Below are 24,781 nucleotides of genomic sequence, written 5' to 3' on the forward strand. Positions count from 1 at the left end.
TCAGAAACATCGCATTGATCTTCAGTTTTTGAGTACACATTGCTTGTAAAAGCTGGTGACCAGTTTGATATTGAACACATTCTTGTCCGTATAATCACAGTTATTTGCTTGCTTTTAATTTTAGTGTTGTTTTGCACTGAGCTCAGCCTTGAGCTTGTGCTGAAGCTACTTGCCCTGGCAGGTTGTGCATTGAGACACATTCTTGCACCAAGGCAGTAGTGAAAAGTCTTTGCTGCAACGTTGCACATCTTCTGCCCAGTGGCAGCAAGTATGCATTGTCTTTACTTCTCTATATTTGCAGTTTTGCTTCCCAGTGTTGCAGGGATGGAAAACAAGCAATTGATGATGAATATTCTGAGAGCTATTTTCAGTTATCATACCTACCAAAAACCTTTTCTCATCGGTCAGTTTTGTGCTAGGTGTTGTACAAATGTGGGGGAATAATAAATTTCTTGTTTCAAAGATTATGATTCTAATGACCAAATGAATTTAAGTAAAAGCTGACTGTCACAGACTAGATCTAAAGGCATCTAAAGGCATTTAAAGGCAAGGATCATCATTTCTCTTTCAAGTGAGGGATGATGAGTAGGTGTTGGCTGCAACCTCTTTATATGTGTAGGAAAGAGATTTAATGATAGGGAACTGTCTGGTTTGTGAAAGTGATTATTTAATTAGTGTTCTGAATAGGTATGATTGTGCTTAAATTCCAGGCATCAAAACGGGGGGAGATATTGCAGAAATTCAGAGAGTTACACAGCTGGAACTGCAATCTCAATAGATCAGCAGAGAGAAAAGTCTAGGAGTTGTAGGTGTTGTCTGAAACTACAGATCTAGACAGGTCCTAATCAGCTGATAAGAAAGCTTTTTATCCCTTAATTTCTCTTTTACTATAAAGACTGTGATAGATCCAATAGTAGTGTTTTTTGAGCTCTTTTCACAGGAATCTTTGTATAGAATTCCTGTTAAAGGCGAGTAAAGCTGCATCTACTGCATTGTATTTTACCTGGGTATTGAATCATTGCCACTTAACTCACACTCTTTTTTCTCTTTCAGATTTTCTATTTTGTACATACATTGTTTTGTATATACTGTATATGATGACTTCGGTGGGCAGTGAACGTACCCGGGGCACTCGGGACAAAGCGCAGATTTCAACCACGCAGCCAATACAACAGCAGAAACAAGTAGTACAGGTATGTGCTACTGTACAGTAATCTTCAAGTTGAAGGTGTGTAATGATATGTGCTTCCAAAAGTCAGTAAAAACCAAGAAAATAAATTGTAGACTTATTCTGGAAGAGTATTTGATATCTCACTTTAAACGTGTAATCTAGCACAGCATTCAATTGTTCCTGTGTTCTTGTCTCTAAATGAGTTTGTGTTTTTCAGCAATATTTTCATCAGTGAGGAATTCTATGCTTATGTGTGTGTCAAGATTTTTATCCTCTGACCTAAACGTCTTCAGGTTTCAGCCCTTCCATATGTTAGCCTCATGGTGCTAGAAGATTCCTTGTTCTTACAGGCATTTGGGTGGGTGGGAAAATCTTTACTAGACACATGCTGTGTTCTACAGCATGATTCAGCAGATCTGTAAGTCACAAAATACTATATTTGTTGTGCAGTGTCTTCACACAAAGTGAAATGAAGAAGATTGTCCACCAATAGACTGGAAGTATTTTGAGTGTCTCTGAGATTAGCTCATTGTCTTGATTTCCAGCAACGAAGTAGTCAAGTTTGTGTGCTTGTCTGGGTTACAGAGAGTGCAAAATTTCTCTGCTTCTGGCAACTCTATTCTCTTGTCAGGTACTTCTCCAAAATTGGACTCAGTTCAAGAATTGCCTCAGTTCTTTGCTGGCAAAGAGCATATCAGTCTAGAGGTGCTCCCTTGGGAAGTAGTCTCTATTATTGTTTTCCAGACTGATCTTTAACACAGAGAGACTTCCTTCCTGTTTTATACAGTATTAATTATGTGAACTAAAGCCCTCATCTCCTTGCATTGCAGTGTTTTGCTTACTGGTGATTCATGCTAATGTGTGGATTTAGAAAGTGACTTTCAAATAGATGAAGCTGAATTTGTTTTTGTTCTATTATAATTTAGAGTGCTGTGGGATGATGAACTTCTTAGCCAAACAGAAGCCCATGAAATAAATATGTAGACAGAGACAAGCATGCTAGAGGAGTTAAAGGAACATGGCCCAGAAGTGTGGGAGCCAGATTAGGAAAGCCAAGTCACACTTAGAGCTAAACTTGGCTGGGAGTATAAGAGACAACAAGATGGGTTTCTCCAAATACGTAAGGTAACAAAAGAAGATATATGTCATCTCTGAATGAGTTGAGGTCTTGACTCTGGCTGACATGGAGAAGGCTGGGATACTCAGCTGTTTGTCTTAGTCTTCACAGTTAGTTTTCCATTCCTGAGAAAACTGGCAGATGAAGTGGCTGAGCTGCTACTTGAAAACTTGTGGTGATTAGGTGAAGTCCTCAGTGACTGGAAATAGGAAAACAACCTTTGTTTCTATAAAGGGTGAAAAGGAAGATCTAGAATACTACAAGCTGGCCAGCCTCACCTCTGTGCCTGGAGAGAACAATGAAGCATGTTCTCCTGGAAATCATATTAAGGCACATGGAAAGCATTGGGGTGACTGTGGATGGTTAGCATGGCCTCACAAAGGGCAAATCGTGCCTAACTACCCTGTGTGGTGGCCAAGGGGAGAACAGTGAATGTAATCTACCTTGACATAAGCAAGGCTTCTGATGTGTTCCCACACAGCATCCTTGTCTCTAAATTGGAAATGTGGACTTTATGTACTTATTCAATGGATAAGGAATTGGCTGATGGCTACATTCAGAATTGTGGTCAAAGGGTTGATGTACAGTTGGAGACAAGCGATGTACTTCCAGCGTCTGTGCTGGGACTGGTACTGTTTAATGTCTTAATGACACTAGTGATGGATTAGAGTGCACCCTCAGGAAAATTGTGCATGACACCAAGCTGAATGGCGCAGTTGTTACTCTAGAGGGAAGGGGTCCCAGCGAGAGCATCCTTGACAGGCTTAAGAGGTAAGCCTGTGCAAACGTTACAGTGCCAAGCACGAGGTGCAGTACCTGTGTTGAAGCAACAGCAAACATCAATGCAGATTGAGGAGTGACCGGATGGACTGCAACCCTAAAGAGAAGATCTTGAAGTTGTTGGTTGATGAGAGAATCAACATGAGCTTGTAGTTGTGCCCAAAAAGTCAGTCATCTCCTGGGCTATATCAAAAGGAGCGTCCAAAAGGGCAAGGAAGATGATTATTTGCTTCTACTCAGCATTTCTAAGACCCTGTCTGCTTTGGAAGTCCCAGCACACAAAGAGCATAGAGACCTCAAGGCTGATCAGAAGGCTGGAGAACCTCTTCTGTGGATACTGAGGTCTGAGAGATCTGGGCTTGTTCAGCCCAGAACAGAGTAGGCTCTCGGGAGATATTATAGAGACCTTCCAATGCCTTGAAAAGTCTACTGGAAAGCTGGAAGGGACTTTTTATCTGAAAGTTTAATGATGGGACAAGGGATAATACATTCAAATTGAAAGAGGAGAAATTGAGATTAAATACATGGGAGAAATTCTTTCCTATGGGTGTGGTGAGGCGTAAGAGCAGTTTGCCCAGAGAAGTGGATGCTCCATCCCCAGAAATGCTCATGGCTGGGCCATGGATAGCATGATCCAGTGAAAGGTGTCCTTGCTGCTGTCAGGGGGTTGGAAGTAGGTGATCATTAAGGTCCTTTAATCCAATTTATTCTGTTATAATATTCTGTGAAATGATGACTTCTCCTTTATTTTTTTTGACATATACAAGACCAGTTTTGGGCAGATGGGAGCAAGTCTAGTAAAGAAGTGTCTGAGAGATCAGAGATGATTAAATTAGTTTAGGCAATTAAGAGGAGATCAAGAGAGCTAGATTTGCTCAGCCCTAAGAGGAAAGGCAGGGTTTATTCAGATGTCTTTTTTGAGGGCGTGGAAAAGGTAAAGTCTAAGTTTTATCAGAGAGGTCTGATGGCTTGAGCTGGAACAATGGGAATTCCAGCTGTTAAAAGGAAGAGGGAGGGAGAAAGACTGCCTTCACAGTTAACAAATACTGAAATAAGAGGTAGTGGGATCTCTGTCTCGTCCCAGGCAACTTCTCTGATGGGACCTGCCCTCAGTGGAAGTTTGCACAAGTATTACTGGAGGACCTTTCCAACTGCTGTGATTCAGAGGTTTGGTCTCACTGTATGTGTTCTGGGTTTTATCTATTTATTCTTTCTACTCGCATAACAAATACTTGTTTGCTCAGCTCAGTAGAAAAAATGATAATCAAATTTACAGCAACTAGCTTTAATGCACTGTATGTTATTATTATTTAGAAATCAGATGAACTTTCATATTTAGTCAAACTTGAGAGATCAACAGAAAGATGCTTTACTGTTCAATCACTGTTGATTATTTTCTCTGAATCTAGAAGAACTTTGCTTTCCTAAATGGAGATTTCTTTATTGTCATATCCTATTATCATATTTTAAGAAGTTACATTGCAGATATTTTCTGTAGCATCTGGATAAATAAATACAATATTTTATTATAAGATCTGGGCCTGCTATTGTCACTTAATTTTGTGTTTTACACATTTCTGTTTTCTGAGAGTTGTAAGTTGTTGGTTCAAAATATTGCGTCTAACATTGCAAAGTCATGTATCTTGAAAGGCTGAGTAAAATTTATACTATTTTATAGGACAATAAAATATTACTTGTAAAGATGGTGTCTTAAAAAATGAGGAACAGCAAGTTACTGGGCAAAAAATGCACGAATGACAACAATCCAAACTTGTGAGAATGATTTGGTACTTTTGTAATAAAAACATCTTTGTTTTTCTTTAGTATCCTGAGTACTGTATGGAGGTAGTCCACTGGCATAAATATCAGTGATTTTCTAAGCCTTCTTCTTACACAGAAAATAATATGATACTGTCATGTTTTATGTTGTTATTAAATTGGTATATTTTGGTCATCTGATGGGGACTTAAGATGAATTTTTAATTTTTTTTTAACGGCTACCCATTTTTGGTCAAATATGTGATCATGTCTACACAGAAATTACATTGTCTGAATTTTTCTGCTTTGGATGTCTGTAAAGGAAATGTCTTGAATTTAAAAATTGTGATGGGCCCGAGGAAACTGAAGTCAGTCAGAGGAAGAGGATGTGTCAACAAGGCATAAGTCTTGGTGGACATATTCTGCAGTAGTCTCTCATTTGTGTTGCCAGTTGACGTATGAAGCTGTCAGCATGATACTTTGGAAATGTGAAATAGCACAGAGTGCTTAACTCTGTTACAACACTAATTGTCTTGGAACATTGCCTCTCAGCATGACAAATGTCACTTCCCTCAAGGAACTGAGACAGCTGCAGTAACTTTTCAGCAAATAAGCAGCTGATGGTGTATGGTGGAGTAATTTTTAGACTCTTCTCAGCATTTGCACTTGGCGACCTTCTCCAGAGCTTGTATTTGTGGTAAACTCCAACAGCGATGCAATTTGAGGCTGATGAGTCAAACTCTTGGGGCTCAGAACTTCATGTTGGTATTCTCTGAAGTGAGACTTCAAAAGGTGAGGTTTGACCAGCTGCTCAGGATGAATCCTTTTATTCAAGAATTTCAGTGGATGAATTGGTTCCTTTCTTAATGAAGAAATATTTTGCAGCACCTCAAATAGCTCTCTTCAATATCAGCGTTCCATAGCAAGTCATTTCTGTTTGAGAGAAACCGAATTAGGTCCAGGATCATGCAGCATACAGTTATCTTTGTTATTTTCAGGGGCATGCAGTTCCAGTGGACTCCAAATACCACACTGTGAGGAGACATTAATGGTGTTGACTAGCTCTGTTTGTGGGGCATCCTTCGCATAGTAGGATCTATAGTGCATTACTGCATCCATTTGTTTTAGCCTAACAACTTCTGGAGGGGTTGCAGGTATACTTTTGTAGGCCAGAAATGTTTCAGAGGCACCAAATATTTCATAAGCAGCAAGATCCTTTAGCAGTTTCTGGAAGCCAGAATTAGTGCAGCTGTTCACAGGCAGAATCTGGAGGTGCAAGTGTGTCTTTTAAGTATTCGTAAATCTATAGTCACATTTGGAGAGTCAAGGGAAGGTGATGGGAGCAGGAACCATCAGAAAAGAGGTTAATTTAGAAAAATACCATTACTGCTTTTTTATGATAAAAATGACTCTGGAATGACAAATACTATATAAAACTAAAAGTAATAATATCAAAACAAACTTGTGTAATAAATTCTGTTACATAATTGTCTTATCTATGTAGTGACTTCTAGCGTTGGCACAAACATCAAAACCACATGTTGAAATTGCTTCTGTTCCAATAAACTTTTTAACTGAAAAATGGACACAGAGAAGAAAATGTTAATCACTTCTCCATAGCTCTTTTGTATTTGCTGCATGTATTCTTTCTGAGAATCTGGAGAGAAAAATAGTGACTCTAGGAGATACTCTTAAAAAATGTTGTTATGCTTTGTGAACTTTATTGAATGTTTGCATTTTTCAGGCAACAGCAGAACAGATTCGCCTTGCTCAGATGATCTACGATAAGAATGATGCAGATTTTGAAGATAAAGTGAAACAAGTATGTTTCTTACGGTACAGAGTTTTTATGTCCTGCAAATGAGGTGTTCCTAGGATGGCTTACATTTTGGAGCTAGGGTGGCTGATTATTATTTAGATGAAGCCATTTTCAGAATGATATACATTTAATTAGGAATAGGTGCTTTTATTGCACTGTAAAATTCTGCTTGTAAGACACTGTGTGGTAGTATAACACTGGCTGTATAGTTATTCTGGACCGTTTCCCTTTGTAAACAAGGCTTTTAGCTAAAACTCATCTGTGCCAATGGTTCTTCCAAACTCTGTCTCTAGAATGGTCCTGATGCTGAGCTGACTCAGAATTAATGAGTGCTTTTGGTTTGTCTGCATGTACATGCACGTGGAAAAAATGGGTCACCTGTGTAAAATGGGTTTGCTAAATCACCATCTGTTTTTCAGGAAAAGTAAAAATCTAGTACTAGCAAAAGGTGAATTGAAGTAATGTGGGGTTTTTGTCTTTTAAAATCTGATCTCCTAGATTTGTGTGTGCATTAAAGTGAAATATCACAGTTTCCTCTGTCATGCTGAGAGTTGGCTTTATGCATTCCATCTTCTGTTGCACAGTTGTAGCTGAGTATTGAGGACTCAGCTATACCTGTTTGGCTCAGTGCATTGGTTTTACCTTTGTGAGCACATCACGTTTCATGTAGAACGTAGGAACACATCCAGAACAAGAGTTATTGTGAATGCATTGTTGCAGCAGGTGGGGGCACGCTTCTAAATTTCCTTTCCTTTCTGAAGCCTCCTATGAGACACTGTTAACTGCTTTTTGTTTTTCTTTTCCATAAAGTTGTTCATTGCTATGCCAGGAGTGAAGTCCTGTAGATCCTAAAGCCTAAGGACCCTGAAATAGTGCCTGTAGCTCTGCTGATCAGAAGGCGGCTAAGAATTAAATTCTTTGTAGGAGTTGTACAGAATCTTAATTGTGCACGTTGGTTTCTATCATGTGGTTTTTTTTTCTTTTTTTTTTCTCTTGATGGATAGAGGTACTGGATACTCCATGACAGATCTTGTTTATATCTGTCCCAAACTACTCAGGATGCGTGCTACAGGTTCCACAAGGCATAATTAATACCAGCTCTCCTTGAGCAGCCATCACTTAGCCCGCTTGCATGGCTTTATGCTAAAGTAGATCAAAGGAGCTGATCTAGTTAAAAAAGTTAACTTCTCTGGATGTTTTTCCAGATGGATCTGGACTTTCCACCATGGCTGTGCTTACACAGTGGGGTCAAGTCATGAGGGAGAATGATTCTGGAGCTGTCCTAGCCTCTTACTGTTTTTACACTCATATATAGTTATCTTGGGGATTCAGCATTTGCTGAAATCATGAAGTATAAAGGAAAAAAAAAAGCATAGGGATGCTTAATTGGTTGTTACTTGAACTTGTCTCTTATCTGAGTCGTAAGCAGGTCTTTATAAGGTAGATACCCTTACTTAGGATTTTAAATTGCTCTGACACGGTAGCTGTGCACATTTTTGGAATCTGTGGTGGTACTCTTAGTTGATGATGATAATTTGAATATTTTAACATGTGTGACTTTTACTGCCAGCTTATGGAAGTGACGGGGAAAAACCAGGATGAGTGCATAGTGGCACTACATGATTGTAATGGGGATGTGAACAGAGCAATCAACATACTGCTGGAAGGAAGTTCGGACACGGTAAGGTTTTACTTCAGTATTCAACTAATCTTTTTGCTTGCTGTACTTTTCTACTTTGAGATAAGTATTGGGAAAGTCCTATTTAGAAGCTTTAAATTTATGTCTCCACTGAAGTTTCTCTGAAAGAAATGAGGAGGCCCAAAGCTGCTTTTGTCTTGTGCGTACTTCAGTGTGGGCTGAACCTTGAAAAAGTCATGGATTTTCTGCTTTTGTCCTGCAGTCTTCCATCTTTTATTTAGGTGTATCTGTGTTCTTTGGAACGTGTTTTTGTTTTACGCGGGCCTTTTTGAAGCACCCCACACAACTGTGGGACGTGAGACTTGGTACTGTTTGCCGCAACCTCTGTAAACCTCAAGGGGTAGGGAGGTACTTGAAGACATGTAATTCTTGCTGGAATGCATTGTGGGTTTCCAGGTCCCTATCTGAAAGATGAGCAGAAAGCTAATAATAGCAGGAGAGGATACAGCAAGTAATTCTTTTGTTACTGTGTTGCTCATCTGCCTGACTTCATCGGGAAACAGAAAGAGGAATCTGAGCTGTGTGTGGCAACAATGTCACATACTGTTGCATGGCAACAGGAGGTTTTCACAAAACTGCTTGAAGATTTTGCTGGAGGGGCTTCTTAAGATTTATCTGAAATAAAATCCAGTTTACTATCATGAAAATCAGGAAAGAAATCTAAACTTCCCTCATGTTGAATGTTGACTACTTCCTGTGACTTATCAGGGTGTGCTTATTGCTTGTGAGGAAGCTTTACTTTGTGCACCTCAGATCTAAGTCACAAAACATTCTAACCAATGGAACTTTCTATTCTATCCTCTTTCATTTGTAGGAGTTGAAGTCATGTAGTGCACTGCAGTGTGTAATGCTGAGTGTGTGAGTAAGCTGATAGTAAAAGAGACCACCTCACCTTGATTATACCAATCTTAGTAATGTGTTGTCCTTTCTGTCATCTCTTGTATATATAATATTCTAGTTGAAAATAGTTTTTTGATTGGGGGAAAAAAAAAAAAGTTAAATGCTTTCTTACCTAGCAAATTGTTATAAGTGATGATGATATAGGATAAACATTCTGAGTTCATTTATCAGTAGGATACAGTATCTTCACTTCTGAACAAAGTCCCTCTGAATTCATTGCTCTCCATAGAAGAAATGCAGCTCACAAAGAAATACAGAGAGCTCGGTGAGGAAGGTTGAAAAGATATTAATTAGCAAGCTCTAGATCAGTGTCTGAAGTCATTTATTATTCCTTGTGGAATTATGGATCTACAGCTTGAAATGGTCTGTTGCAGAGCCATTGTACTCCAGAATAGTTGCACTGTAATATAAGTTTGGAAGCAGAGGTACTTCTTGTTCTGAGTAAAATTGCCAAATCTGTTTTGAACTTTGATTTGTTTAGTGCACTGTATTATTATTATTTTTTTTTTACTTCATTCAGTAGATGTATCTATACAGTTTGAGGAATTAGAAGAGCAAGGAGTGATAGTGTCTATTTATAAATGCTTTGATATACTGTCAAACTGTATTTTTTTTTTTTTTTTAAACTGAGATCCTTAAAGCTTTGTACTCTGCTGTAGTAAAAACTTTTTGCTTGGAATGGTTGTGATTGTCTGGCTTTGGATGTACAGAGGGAGAGTAGATAATGGCATGTTTCTTTGCCTAAGACATTTAATTTCCTACAGGAGCAAAAGCCATTTTATGCCCAACTACATTTTAGTTGCTGAGGCTTTTTAAGGTAGTTTAAAGGGGACAAGATGAGCAAGAGGGAACTTGCTCTATATATTTCCAAGGGTAAAATTCACAGCTGTAATTTGGGTTGCATGAAGCATCCTCAGCTAAATATAATCATAATAGTTAACTTCTAATAAAGCACGATTGTCCATGATGCGTACCCGTGCACAGAGACCACACCATTCCCAACTTCTCAGATTTCTTTAAAATTATATTGATTTTTTCCTTGTATAAATAGTAATAAAAGACTTTTCAAACCCCAAGGATTGTGATTATCAGAAATCTCTATTTGTGGGAATGCGTGAAAATCTGATGCCTCCATTGTGGTCATTTTTTTCATGCCATATAAAGCTTTATTAAAAAGAGTCCACTTTTACATATGCTTTGCAGCACCATTCAGTTCAGGAAATTTCTTAAAAAGATTAAAAGTCTTTTGGCGCTGTACTGTTAGAGAAATAATAGTGCATTCTGACCCATCTTGATTTGCTTCTTCAGGTGTCAGTGCAGTGCTCCATCACCCTTGTAGTAAAGAAGTTATTCTGTATGTCTTTACAGAATTTCTCATGTTTAAATTTTAGGCCATTGCTCCTTGTCCTGTCACTAACCACCACTGACAAGAGCCTGGCCTCATACAGTAGTTACTAGAGGAGGCTGAGATTTCTGTCTCACAAACAACAGTGCTGCTCAATCAAGCTGTTTTGTTCTTCTAATCTACAGCATCTGTGTTTCACCTCAGTTGGTTTATGGCAGTTTTAGATATATTTACTGGATATGAAATTGAGTAGTGATTTCAGCCTTTTTTCTCACATACACTTCTGCAAAAAATAACTCTGCCCAGAGAGGTTGTGGATGCCCCGTCCCTTGGGGTGTTCCAAGGTCAGGTTGGATGGAGCCCTGGGCAGCCTGGTCTAATAATAAATGTGGAGGTTGGTGGCCCTGCATGTGGCAGGGGAGTTGGAGATTCATGATCATTGAGGTCCCTTCCAATCTTTACCATTCTGTGATTGTGTGTGACCATTCTAATACTTGTTGTCTTATACAGGATGTTGAAACTTTTTATCTGTGAACTGTTTTGCTACCTGCTTGCTTTGCAACATTAGTTTTCTTATTTCTAGGCAAGTTGGATTAGCTGATCCCTGTCTACTTTGTGAGAACTGCTTGTCAGCTGAATTGAAAAGAAATAAGAAATATGATTGGCAATTGCCTGATGTGGGATCGTGGGCTTTATCTAGTACTTCATAGCTAATGGCAGCTTATCTACATAAGCAAATTTCCTTCATGAAAACTGTATCTAGACAATAAGTTCCTAGATAGAAGAACAAGTTTTTGCCATCTTCATTGTTTTGCCATCTTCACTGTTCATTCATTACAAATGATACTTTTTTTTACTCTGCTCAGTAGACTAACCATGCAATTGCATAGTACATAAATTACTGTATTGTTTTTAGCAAGTGTCTTAGTCGCTTTATTTTCAACTCCTACATTCACGTGGAATTGATATTATCACTGAATTTATTTTAAGGATGGATTTTTATATTAAAACCAAGGTCTGATGTTTGGACTTTAGTCTTTTTTCTTGTTTAGACATAGTATTGGTTTCTGCTCTCTGTGGTGAGCTGTGGCTGTGAGAGCGGGTGGTTTGGCTTATTGTGGACTCTTGTGTTTTGTGAAGTTCTTAGCCTGCATTTAAATTCTAGTATTTGTTTCTTTCTCACCTCTCTGCATGGATAGAACTAGATTTTCCTTTTGTATCAGTGTAGTTCTTGGTACGTATCACTAACCTGCTATTATAGAAATACCTATTTTTTTTCCTTTGAAGTGAACAGGTGTAGGTTGATATTATAGACAGAGATTTCTCTTTCTTTTTGACTTCTGTATCTAATTCTATTCTATTTAAATAGACTTCTTGGGAGACTGTAGGGGGAAAGAAGAAAAGCCTTGGAAAGGAAAGTTCAGAAAACAAAGAGAACAGAGAAAAACGAGGGGACAGAGAAGTGAGTCGTGGACGGGGGAGTTCCAACAGACGGGGAAGAGGAGGCAGCCGTGGCCGAGAGTGTACGTATAGGGGTTCACTTTAAAAGCTTTGGATGTCTTTCTTGCAGCTGAAACTGGTGGAAGGTGAATGTTTAATGGAACAAAGTCTGTCAGAGCTGAAGCTCAGTGCTGATGTGATCATAACTTGTTTATGTGACAAGTATACTTGATTTATCTACTTGATTTTTTTTGAATGGTCTTTACTTTTGTTTTTGAGACAGCTCAGTTTAATTTAAACCTTTTTGGTTAATTGATCTTTTACAACTTGCTGTTCTTCATGTGAGTTTTAGAAATGAGTCTTTGTAAGACTGCCTGAAGGCAAATGTGTCGCTGCACAGCTGATACATTTTCTTGTTTCTTTTAATGAAAAAAAAAAAAAAAAATCTAGCTTGACTCCATCTCCTTTTATGAGTGTGAAAACCTGAAGATGTTCTCATCTTCTCATAAGGGGAATGAAAAAGCTGGGAGTATTATTAATCTCTTGCATATGTTTCTCATATAAACCAGCTGCAGGTGAGTTTCCACAACAGAAGTAGTACTTTGCGAACAGAAACATTTAAATTTCACGTTTATGCAGATACAACAGTATGCTGTGCAAGAGAGAACTGAAGTTTTTTGAATTACGCAGAATCTCATTAAATCACCACTGAATATACAGATTACCTTTTTTCTCTTACGTTTTATCAGAAATTATCTAAGCTACCTGTATCTCCTAAGATAGCCATAAATATTTATTGTAACACTAATAAATGAGTAGAAAATGAAGGGGATAGAAAAGAACACAACCAAAAAAACACCACCTTTTCCCTTAGAAGCAAGACAAATATTTACAATTTTAGCCAAACTTCTGTAACTCATAACTGGAATATATTCATATACTGTACCAGTCAGTGGAGGCATTGTGAGTCTTTGTAGAAAAATGAAAGTATGGAGAGAGATGTCTTGGCAAGGCCATATACTGCTTGTTTCTATACTAAAAATGAACTAAAGATGAGTACCAAATCTTGATATTATCCTCTCTCCTTTACGTACATTCTTTAATGGTTATGTTGGTGCTATTTGAATTTGTTGTGTAGTACATAATTCTCAACAGTGCTGTAGGTAGTCAGTCATTTCCAACCTCCTCTGTAGGGGAGTCAGAAGATGGGGCACAGGACGGGATGACAGGAGAAGAGTTGGTGTTACTGGTTATCTTACTCATCTGCTGTTGCCAATCAGCACGTTATCAGGAAAGTCAAGTATGAGGCAGGGTAATTTCTTGCCTCTATAGAGATTTGAGACTAGGGTTTAAAAAACAAGTGCTGTGTCTGCAAGAAGTCATAACCCTTTTAAAAGATATTTTGCTTCCTAGTTGTCCATCTTAAAGTGAACAACTTGCCCATATCTAGGCCAGCAAAAAGGAGAGGGATGACTGAGGTATCTTGACCGTAGTGCTCTGACAATCTTTTTGGGTTCAAGTTAAGCAGGTGACTGTGTTGTCTCATGTATAAGTCTCTAAAGTTTCTCTTAAGTTGTCGTCTTTCCACAGTTAGAGCTGAAGAAAATGGAGTGGACAACAGTCAAGGAGACAGGCCTTCAGACCGTGGGAAACGTGGCCGTGGGAGAGGTGAGATGGTGGCGTTGGTGTGGGACTGGCACTGATTTCATTTCCTGAAATGAAACTCCCTCATTTACTTGATTAAAAGCTTATTTTTAAGCATTTGTTGGTTTTCCTTTGAATCCATTAGCACCTCAGACATCTTTAATTTAGATACTCTCACCCCCTAACCATTGTTTCTCATTCCTAACCACTATGAGACCATTGTTTGGTGTCATAATGGCTTAAGAGTATCAGCACATCTCCTTCATGGCATTTTTTTGTGTCCTCCAGCTATGGAGAGCTCTTCTCCAAATTGAATCGCGACAGCCTCCTGTGTGTGGGAGTGTAATGGACTCCTCAAGATGTACCTTGGCAGCAGGAGAGTGCAAGATTCCTTCTGTAGAACTCTTATGGAGGGATTTGATGTGTTCTTGTGCCATTTTGTTTTAGTGGATCCTGTTGCCAGGTTTGCCTTCTGTTTTCAATACCCAGTAGGAGAGCACTAGTAACTTTAGAGGTTTTTTTGTTTAAAAAAAAGAAAAAATAGAATTAGCACAGGAGTATTGATGAACAGAAGTATGGAAAGACACAGTACTGTGGACTCATAGCTACAACTCTAATTGTATTCTCTGGAAGAGATAGGACAGACGATGGTCTTTGTTTGCTGTGGAAACAAGATGCACAGTTGGTATAGATTTTCATTTGATCTAGTGAAAAGAAGCATATTTTTCTTAGAGTGAAAGGAGTGGAAGTGGATACCTGGGAATGGTACAGCTTGCGTGGGGAAAATGGGTAATAAAGAAGTTACACTGATGGAGCACACAGCAGAGCTAATAGCTTAATAATGTCTGACTTGCAGGGAAAAAGAGAATTTCTACCTACCAAAGACTGTCTTATTTGGAATATCCAGTAACGAGGCATTCAGTGACTGGAACATCAAACTTCATTGTTTCCAAATCTATATCCTGAAGGAATGGAAGGGTGTAAAGATAGATAGCTTCCAGAGGGTTGTGAGAATTACTGTGCATGTCAATCAGCTGATAAGAAGTAACATGTTCACAGAGTAGCTTTGCTGAGGAGATTGTGGTATAATTCACTGTTTACAGATGGAATTCAAATGCTTTAGTTTTTACTGTAAAGTAATTATTTATGCATGTTGTAAATATAAAATAGGACTTTTAAAATTAAATTTTGGGGGTGAAATTCAGAGGTTAATTTTAAGTTCAGTCTGTATCTTTATTTGTAACCATGTGAACAATGCATTGCATTTGTTGTCAGCACTAACTCACTCTCTGGGTGAATATCATGTTTCAAGCCAAGGCTTTTAATCATTGGTATCAAACTGATTTACCTGACTGAAGAAATGGGAAGAATCACAGAATCACAGAATTGTAGGGGCTGGAAGGGACCTCCAGAGATCATCGAGTCCAACCCCCTGCCAAAGCAGGTTCCCTACAGCAGGTCGCACAGGTAGGCATCCAGGCAGGTCTGGAACATCTCCAGAGAAGGAGACTCCACCAGCTCCCTGGGCAGCCTGTTCCAGTGCTCCGTCACCTCACTGTAAAGAAGTTCTTGCGCACATTTGTGCGGAACTTCCTATGCTGCAGTTTCCTTTCCCCTTGTCCTGTCTCCACTCACCACTGAAAAGAGTCCGTCCTCGCCATTCTGCCCCCCACACCTCAGATATTTATAGACCTGGATCAGGTCCCCTCTCAGTCTTCTTTTCTCAAGGCTGAACAGACCCAGTGTATACAGTATTTCTGTATCTCTTTACCAAATATTTCGTATTCTGCATTAAAGTGAGCAAAGTGCCTCGATTAAGTCTTTTCAACTGTCTGTAATAAACCCTGTGAATGACTTCCTGATTGTTGTATTACAAGTATGTGTATTATAGAGTAGAAATAGCCAGTTTCATTTTATAATGCGACCCCTCAAAATCTTCAGGGAATTATGTAATGCTATATAATTTACTTTTCAATATTTCAGTGATGTGTGACTTTCAGTATGAGTAGGTTTTATTTTAAATAAAAGGTCCTTGCTGTTTTTTTCATTATTAGACAAAATAGGGAAATGCAGGGGTAAAGTATTTCTGCTGAAAATAAATAGACTGTTGGTAATCACTGCAGGTCCCTTTTTTAGATGCTTTTCATTCAGTGTGTGGGAGTGTAGGCATCGTAGGGGTCAGCTAATATCTGAGCAACACACTCTTTCTCTATTTTAAGCTGCTGTCTCAGGCTGGAATTATCTTATTGGCTGCTTTCTAGGGGGAAAATTGTTGGCCCACTGTATTACTGCTTCACTGTAGAAGAATCTAATGTTAAGGAATGACATGCTTTGAAAACAGAAGAGATTGAATTAACTCAGAGGTGATAGCGTACTGTTCACTGGGGGAAGAAAAACTGAGAATTTCAACTTAGTGCTATAGGCGTTATTTCCTTACACAGTAGATTTTCCATTACTGACTGTGTGACATTCCTTGCAACTTCATCGGCTAATAGGTACTCAGTGTACAAACAGTGCTGGTTGCTGGCATACGCAACATCAGGGATTTCAGGTAGGTGTTACTGACCAAGGAAGAGAAAGCAGAAGTGCACCACAGGAGGTGTTCTGTGACACATCCCAGCTGGGGCTGCTCTGCTTCTAATCTTTGCTTGCTAAGCAGGTTGTAAACCTTGATTTGGAAAAAAGTCAAGGAGCTCATGTTTTTAAGGTGGCCTTCCCATCTTTGTTTCTTTTCAGAACTGAATTTCTTGAATCAGTTTAATTTAGCTGTTAAAAAAAAAAAATCACTGTAATACTGATTGATAATAATTGTATTTCTGTGTTAGTTGTTGAAGGATTTGTAACTGTCTGGAATAGAATCTCCTGAAGGAATTTAGGAAGAGAGATGATTGCAACTTCAGGACTGTCAGTTCTAGAAATGTTTACTTATTTGTATTTTAATCAGCTGTAGTGCTGTTTATAAACTGACAGATTTTACAGGCACAGTGTTTGTGTTTTTTTTATAGCTGTTTTGTGCTATTCCTACGTCTTCAGTTTTAAATTTGTGTCTGGTTCTCCCACTGTCCCCTACCCCACATTGAAACAGGAGTGGCAGAACTGCAGAAGGCTTGGAAAGGTACTGGGAAGATGGCCTTTATGGGCTGTGAGGAACAGGCAGAGTAGGGCTTTGCAGCCTGGAAAACAGAGGGCTAAATGATTGTATGATGAGGATTTGTAAAATTTCTGCAGGAAATTTTCAATGAGGAAATCAACTGATCAATCAATTCATGTGAGTATGAGAATGAGAGGATAGTAAATTATTATGTTACAAGTTCAAAATGAGCATGTGGAAGTGATATTCTTATAGATAATTAACCTGAGGAATGTAAGTTTCTAGAATCTGTAACATCTGCAGGCTCTTGACAAAATCATCCTAAAAAAAGATCCATAGTGAAGAAACAAGACCAACCACCAACAGCAAAAATACAACCCCCAAAACCCAACAAGGGCTGTGAATTATATAGATTATCTGGCTCATGAAGCCTTTGAGCAACAAATAGTTGAAGACCAGGAGAATGTCCAGGGGGATTATGCTGTGATTTCAGTTCTTGCATGCTTCCACAGAACTCTCACTGCCAATAGTTGATAACAGGATAGCAGATAGATGAACTTGTGGTCTTCATTCAGCGTAGAAATAGTGTGTGGTCATTTTTCTCATTTGTAAAGTCAGAGTGAATTTGTCATTTTTACTACTATTTCTAAATCTTCCTTGTCGTTCTTTGAGAATACCAACAGTGAGTTCCTTCTAGGAAAACAGAAATAAAAGTGAAAGGGAAAAGCATGAGGTTTTAATTTTGGACTGTGGAAGAACCTTTCAAACTTTTAAAAATTTTCCTGGATATATATATAAACAGTAGAGCGGCTGACCAATTTTGTAAATATCAGACCAGTCCAGCTTCTGTACATAATCTCTCTCTTTACAAAAAAAAAAAAAAAGGGCCAAACAACTTTTTTATACAAAAGATTTTCTCTGGAAGAAGATGAGCTTCTGTAACCAGAACTGCATGGCTAAGGGCTTTAAAAAAAAAAAAAAAAAAAAAAAGCTTTGTACAGTTGTCACAGAACATATAGAATACATTTTGAATTTTCTTTGCCAAAACTAGCAAGAATATTGCTTTTTTTTTTTTTTCTTTTTTCTGAAACATGAATGCAGAGTAGACCTTCTGGAGGTCACAGTCTGAAGTTTGTTTAGTTTTCCTGTAGTTAGCTTGCACTGGCTAGGGAGCTCCTTGTGTTTCTAAATAGTGTTTCTGTGTTGCGTTCCTGTAGTTTCTCTTTTTTTTTTTTTTTTTTCTTGTTGTTTTGTTTTAACATAGGTCACTTATTTCTCTTCATGTTATGTGTGGAATTGGAAGTTTTTTCCATTTGCTTCTCCAAATGGTTACTAGAGCACATACAGTACGTAAAACTGTGCCAGTGCTTCTAGCTTTATGATGATTAATAAGAAAAGTTATTTGAATTTCTACAGATAAACCTCAGTGTTTATTTCTGTAGCATGGAATACCCAGAATAGAAGACATCCGCCTTGTTACCTGTTAGTAAGTGGTAGGCCTTTATCTCCTCATCTTCTTGTGGCTGGCTTGCTCTGCATTTCCAGAACAGAGGCTTGGGCTTTCCAGCTGCTATGCAGTGTAAGATGAGCAGATCTTTGGGGTCTTACTTGCTCTTCCAGTCTGTGTATTCTCCTTTCAGCTATTCTTTTATTCTTCTTTTATTCTTCTCAGCCTCTTTTTCAACCTTGATGCTTCTTTGTCTAATTCAAACCATTCAGCATGGAACTCTTAGTTTTGAGGTGGAGCTTGTGTTCTTGGGGAAGAACTTACTTCTAAGTTCAGAAATCTAAGCTGTGTTCTACAAAATAGGCAGAATTAATGGATAAATATTTATCTTGTGCTTCCCAGCAGTGTGCATGTGGTTAGGAGAAGAAGCATTCTGAATGAAGTGTATGAATCATTGTTTCCGTGGAGGGGAGATACCAGAGCTGATTTTCTGGTTGTAGAAGTTTTGAACTCCCAGTACGTTTTACTGGAGACAGAAAAACTCAACACCTGTTTCTCTTCTGGAATGAATGCTGGAGAATTTAAATGAAAACAAGTTATAGCCAGAGTGAACCTAGCTGACTGAGGGAGGTGTTCTGGAAAGAAGGAGAAGAACTAACAGTATTCACAGAGTAAAAGCTTAAAGAAAACGGGAGAATATTTTAAATAGTTCATTTAAAATTATGATGTTGGGTAAGATTAGTAGTAGGAATGTTAGTTGGAATCACCTTTAAGCATAGGTCCTGAGTCCTAGCTTCCTGAAACAGAAATAAGTTACACTGACTTTATTTTGGGCTGTTGCTTGCAGATACAAGTGGAAAGAAATGCCAAGAAACTTTGTGAGTGTTTGCATGAGACAAGGCAGTAACTTTATTCTTTCCCCAGTGTCATTATTTGCTTTTTGCTCAGTATGCTGAATGATTGTAAGAAAATCTGTTCCATCAATCACAGTGGAAGATGCAATGAGCTAGTGCCATGTCATTTGTTCTCTTTGGTGGGAGACTAAAAATACCCATCGAAGAACAGCAAAATGCGAATTACCACAAGAAAAAAATAAGTTTTTGCAAACATTGTCCATTATGCTGGAAAACACATATTGGTCTTTTTAGAGTACCGCTAGTTCTGCTCTTTATGCAGTGTAAACTGACATCACTGCAGAGAGGAATTGGTGCTGATTATTTCCTATTGCATTTGAAGATTGCAAAGCCAAAAAAGAAAAGCCAAGCCAACCAAACAACAACAACAACAAAAAAACATCCAAAAGCAGGAAGGCATCATGATAGCTGTTTACCTGATTTTTGGTGAATTATCCAAATGTGAAGATGACTAGTTCTCTGGCAGTTAGCAAGGAGGGATCTGATTCAGAAAACTTATTCAACAGTGAACTAACTATTTTGTCGGTTGTTTTGTGGTTAATCTGTGGCTGTATTTGCAAAACACTGAGTGCAGGGAATGGAGTAGAGCTTGGGGTCACAGGTAGGGATGACCTCTGTTGAAGCAGTCCTCCCCTTGTGTGTTCCCTCTTTCCCCCACCCTTGTCTCACAGGCAGGAAGTGACAGGGAATTTTGGAGAGTTCTGAGCATGGGGGCTGTGATTGTAGAGCCTCTAAAGCAAGAGTGAGAAAGTAGAAACAAATTTTTGAACGTTGTCTAATGACTTGGCAATAGCAGCCTCCTTTGGGAATGAGGCTTTAGGTAAGTCCTATTTGAATTTTGTGCTACTTCTCTAGCCACAGAAAAGCTAGCAAAAAAAATTGCAAGTCCTGCTGAAAAATTCAGTAAACTATGACTTAATTGAATAATAGGATGGCTTGGGTTGGAGGAGACCTCAAAGATGATCTACTTCCAACAACCCTGCCATGGGTAGAGTTGCCTACTGCTAGACCAAACACTAGACCAGGTTGCCCAGGATTGCATATGTTAGGGAGATGTTCTCCTGTGAGAATATATAATTAACTAATCACAGTGGTTTTCTCTTCAATCATGGTATTTTCTTATGTGACAGACTAGTGATTGGCTCCTTCTCTGCTTTTGCTGTTAAATGGTGTTTTCTCTCCTAGGGTTTGGACGTGGCAGAGGGAGAGGAGCGGGGCGGTTTTCAGCCCAAGGCATGGGGTAAGAAACATGCAGAGCGCAGATTTTGGGGAGAGTCAAGCTCAGCAGCAATATTGATTGCCACTGTATGTATTAGTACTGTTGTATGTAGAGTAAATCAGCATGGATGCAAAAATTCAAGGCTCTGTTAGATAATAAATGGATTATTTTAATTCAGTATTTCTAATTTGGACTATCCTGATCTTAGTTTACTCAATGTTAATGTGTCATACTTGAATTCATTTGTACCTATCAGTAACAGACACATAGTGCTTAGGAGGCTGAAAGTGCTCTGAAATGGTTATTGTCCAAAGCCAATTTAAAAATATTTGTATCAGTGTAATGTGTAATCAGCATGTGAGCCCTAAGTAAAACAGAAAGACTAGTGATTATAAACTTTCTCCTCTTTTTGAGCTTTCACGCTTTATCTGTTTGGATATGCACGTGCTCTAAGACAAAATCAAAGGAAGTTTATCATTAGTTCTAAAAATTGTTTTCAGTTTTGTCAGAATAGCTTGATTCAGAGAAGCATAGCCTCCACTACTTTCATTGTTTACTTGAAATGACACTTCATGTAACACCAATGGTGTCACAATGAACAAACAGAAGGCTACTTTTACTTCTCTGCTAGTCCTTGTTCACAGTTCTGATGATAAATAGAAAGGAAATTTTTCTGAATTAGTCCTTTTCACCTGTTATAGGCATCTGTTTTTTGGCATTGGTGTCAAGAGTGCCTTCTGAAATAATCTTGGTGATGTTCTGACTGCTGCACATTCTGGTGCTCTTAAAGCACACTATACTGGTTTCTCATCAGTCTGCCACCGAGAAACTCTCAACTGAGAAGGGCTTAATGCCGACAGTATAAACTGTGTCATAGGATGAGGAGGAGTAGGTTTGTTGTTGACTGCTTTTTCAGGAGTTCTGGTTTTGGTTCAATTTCTCAACAGTCTCCACTTTTTTTCCCCTTCCTATTACTTCTTTTCTCTTTTTTCTCTTTTTTCCTTTTTTTATCCGTGTCTGCTGCTAGAGGAAAATTTTCTTTTGGAAAACAAAATATCAAGATAAACATGTGGAAATCAAGATGTTAAATCTAACACAACTGCAGCTAAAAATAATGGCGCTTGTGTTCAATGAATGACCCATGTATTCTCTCCCATTTCTCAACTTTCAAAACTCTAGGACATTTAACCCCGCAGACTATATGGAGTCTTCTGCCACTGATGGCTTTGGGACAAAATCAGAGATTTGGGAGACTGGTCAGAATGATGCAGATGATGGAACTGGTAAGATGCTTCCAGAAGTGAAAGGATTGGAATGAAGAGCTGTAGCAAATTACAGTTAGAATAAGCATTCTGTTAGTATTCTGTTAACTTATGAAACTGAATACATCTCTCATGGCACAGATATTAGTTCATTGTTATAGCTTAACTGCTGTTGAATTGCAGAGCACATGCTATAACTCAAGCAACTCTGGCTGAATGGAGTGGAAGGTAATTGCAGTTTTTTTGTTTGTTTAATACTAACAATCCCTTCAGAGACTAAGGGATTTAGAGAGTTACTGGAAGAACCTTGTATGTGAAGAATTGTTTAGTTATCTTAAATATTGCTTGAGATCTCACATTATTGTAGTTAAGACTATAAGTACTACTGAAAGTGATTGGTTCACAGGCGTTGAGCCATAGCATCTGAATACCTAAGTGGAAGAATAAAGAGAGAAATGGAAGAACTGTTGCTGAATGTAAATCCACTTGGTGACACTGAGATGGCTTTGGAAGCCCCATCTATACAAGATAAGAACCTGGGCATATGGGTCTCTAGTATGGAGGAAAGGTTTGATGTCTGACATCTTTTGAAAATAAGTAATTACTAAAGCACAAGAGGGGGCACTTCGATGGGAGCCAGAAAGGCAATCTGCCTCCCTGAAGATAGAGGCATCCATATGTGTGTTCTAAATGAAGTTTCATGAAGTGTGCACTCCTGGCTAAGGGCAATAGACAATACAGTCTGGAAAGAAACCTCTTAACTTGGTCTCATGGTGATTCAGAGCTGAAGAATGTGGCCCGTTTATCTATGAATTGGAAAAAAGCAAGATGAATTGCTGATTCCCATGTTCTGTGGCAGGAGATGAAGACAAAGGAAAAAGTCTGTGTCATGATGCCAAGACATGTCATGGTCTGTGACAATATTTTTATCCACACCTGGGAACTACTGACTGACAGAAGATACTTTAAAAAAATAAAATAACAAGAAAACTCCACTCTAAGTGGAAAAAAAAAAATAAAAAAATCAACAGCCAGGAAGGGTGACCTTTCTTTTTTTCTTCCTTTTTTTCATTGTTTGATTTTTTTCACAACCCCTTGTCAAGTGTTGAAGGAAAAGGCTGATACTGGAGACGAGTGTTTTCTTTGTTGAGCGTTGCAGTGCTCTTGAGATGCAACTTTACCAACTTCATGAAAGCCATTTTTTCACTTAACCAGAGAAGCTAAAAGCAGGCTTATTGTCTAGGTGGACTTAATGGACAGCTTCTTGTCACTCTTCACTGCCTGGTAGTCCAGTGTCAGAGGGTGATGCTGAGTATTTGAATGGCTATTGAAAGGCAATTCTTGCTAAATGTGGCATCTTTTCAGGGAATTACTTTTAAAATGATGCGGTGCTATGGTGCAGGGTTTATTGGCACAAGTACTGGAGAAACAATATGTTAACTGACTAGAGAAATATTCAAGGAAGGCATGTGGAGACAGGAACAGAGTTAAAAGATTCTCTGTTTATTCATTGATGAACACAGCTAGGAGGCTATGGTTTGCAGCTTGGACTTGCATTCTGCTTCCTAAATGAGCTTGAATATTTTGACTATCCTTGTAACCAGCGTAGCTATTGTATGCCTACTCTGTTTCTTATTGTGGGTATCTCCTCAGTCTTCAGTAATGGAAGAATTTTAGTTGGGAATAATAGAGTGGCTGGGTGTGGCTGAACAGATGCCTGTAGTGCATGAATCCATGTACAAGGGATTTGCTGCTAAGTAAATCACTGGAAACTGAAAATGCGTTAGCTTGTGTCTGCATTTTTTTTAATGCCAGCCACATCTGCTTTTGCTGTTGTACCACACAGACATCACTGAGAAAAGCACAGGATTTCAACAAAACAGCTTAAGACATATATGGGTATTTGGGGAGCATGGTGAGAGATTTCCTTGGCTTTGTTGGCTGTGACAGGGGGTATGAATGAGTGATTGAGTGGAGTTTTCTCATTGTAGGAAATGTTTGTCAGTGCAGGGAGTTTTGTTCATAATAATTTGATGGGTGGAGATTTGATGTAGTTTAGTGTAAAAATTCTTTATAGACTCAAAGTACCTTTTTACTGATAATCTCCCTTTACTTTCAGCAAAAAGTTGCCATAGCTGACAAAACTGTATATGACAGCTCAGGGAGAGTTTTACTTTATAAAGCTGCTTCTTTAAGCAAGTCCTTGGGCTGTTCCCCATTGGCCAAAATAAAGTGAAATTAGAAAAGAACAACCAACCAATCAAAAAACCTTCAATAAAAGTAGACCTTAGCATGTAGTTATTTAGTTTTAATAAGAATGGAAGCACTTTCAACTGTTGTCCAGAAAGCATGTTAAAGGATCACTAAAAAAGAAACTGCAGCTGTGGTAGTAGTTTAAAAGCAGAAGCAGGAGAGCTGGGAAGGAAGAGAATAAGGGGTAAAGCATACAGTGGTAGAGGAGATGTGGGGCTGGGAGATGAACAAGGTTGAGCTGTTGTTTTGGCTTGTTAATCGTAAATATTAGTTCTCTCTTTTTTTAATTAGTTCCTCTTACTTTACAGATCTGTGTTGTTAATTACAAATGTAATTAGTTCCAGTAATAAGGTAACAATGTGGAAATGCTAATGATGTGAATGATGAGGCTTATAATTGTATGCAGAGCCTGCAGTGGGCTAGTAAATGTGAGATAAGCCCATATCTTCTTTGATCTGTTAAGAAGTAAACAAAATTAGCTCATTTTAGCTACACAGGCAATTAAAAAGGAGATAGTGGGCAACCACCTGGAGAAGCCAGACTAGTTTTTGTGTCAAAATGCTTTCTGAATTCATCCTAAAACTTAAATCCTTTGAGAAATTCTGAGTCATTCTGCTTTAAGTCAGTGCTGTGAGAGGATCAACTTCAAAATTTTCAGTTGAAAGGAATAAATGATTTGTTTCTGAAATGTAGTTTGTCCCATACATGCTCTCAAAGTGCTGTGGACTTTCTTAACCTGAATCATTGCAGATGTTGGAGGAATCTTGGCAGCCTGAGAGGTTTTTCTATAGGCATTTTTATGTAGTTTTGTAGAAAGGCTAGTTGGTTCTCTGGATCTAAAACTTAATGCTTGTGGTTGAAATAGGAAGAGAGCAAAGTTTGAATCTTAATGGTTTATAACATTTTCTTGTAATTGTGTTGA

General features: G+C 38.5%; 1 protein-coding gene across 2 annotated transcripts in view; it reads left to right on the forward strand.

Annotated features, from left to right (window-relative positions):
* Positions 1-1,061: 1,061 nt before the first annotated feature.
* Positions 1,062-24,781, forward strand: part of UBAP2 (ubiquitin associated protein 2) — a gene marked incomplete at its 5' end in the record, with an annotated part of 202,718 nt that continues 178,998 nt past the window's right edge. The window contains 7 exons of one of the 2 annotated variants that reach the window (XM_079548845.1): positions 1,062-1,193; positions 6,571-6,648; positions 8,216-8,326; positions 11,959-12,112; positions 13,620-13,697; positions 20,311-20,365; positions 21,524-21,627. In XM_079548845.1, coding sequence (XP_079404971.1) covers positions 1,095-1,193; positions 6,571-6,648; positions 8,216-8,326; positions 11,959-12,112; positions 13,620-13,697; positions 20,311-20,365; positions 21,524-21,627 — 679 coding nt within the window. The remainder of the gene's footprint in view (positions 1,194-6,570; positions 6,649-8,215; positions 8,327-11,958; positions 12,113-13,619; positions 13,698-20,310; positions 20,366-21,523; positions 21,628-24,781) is intronic. The other variant, XM_079548844.1, reaches the window with a different exon arrangement.

This window comes from Tetrao urogallus, assembly GCF_951394365.1.
Source record: "Tetrao urogallus genome assembly, chromosome: Z".
Classification (NCBI taxonomy): domain Eukaryota; kingdom Metazoa; phylum Chordata; class Aves; order Galliformes; family Phasianidae; genus Tetrao; species Tetrao urogallus.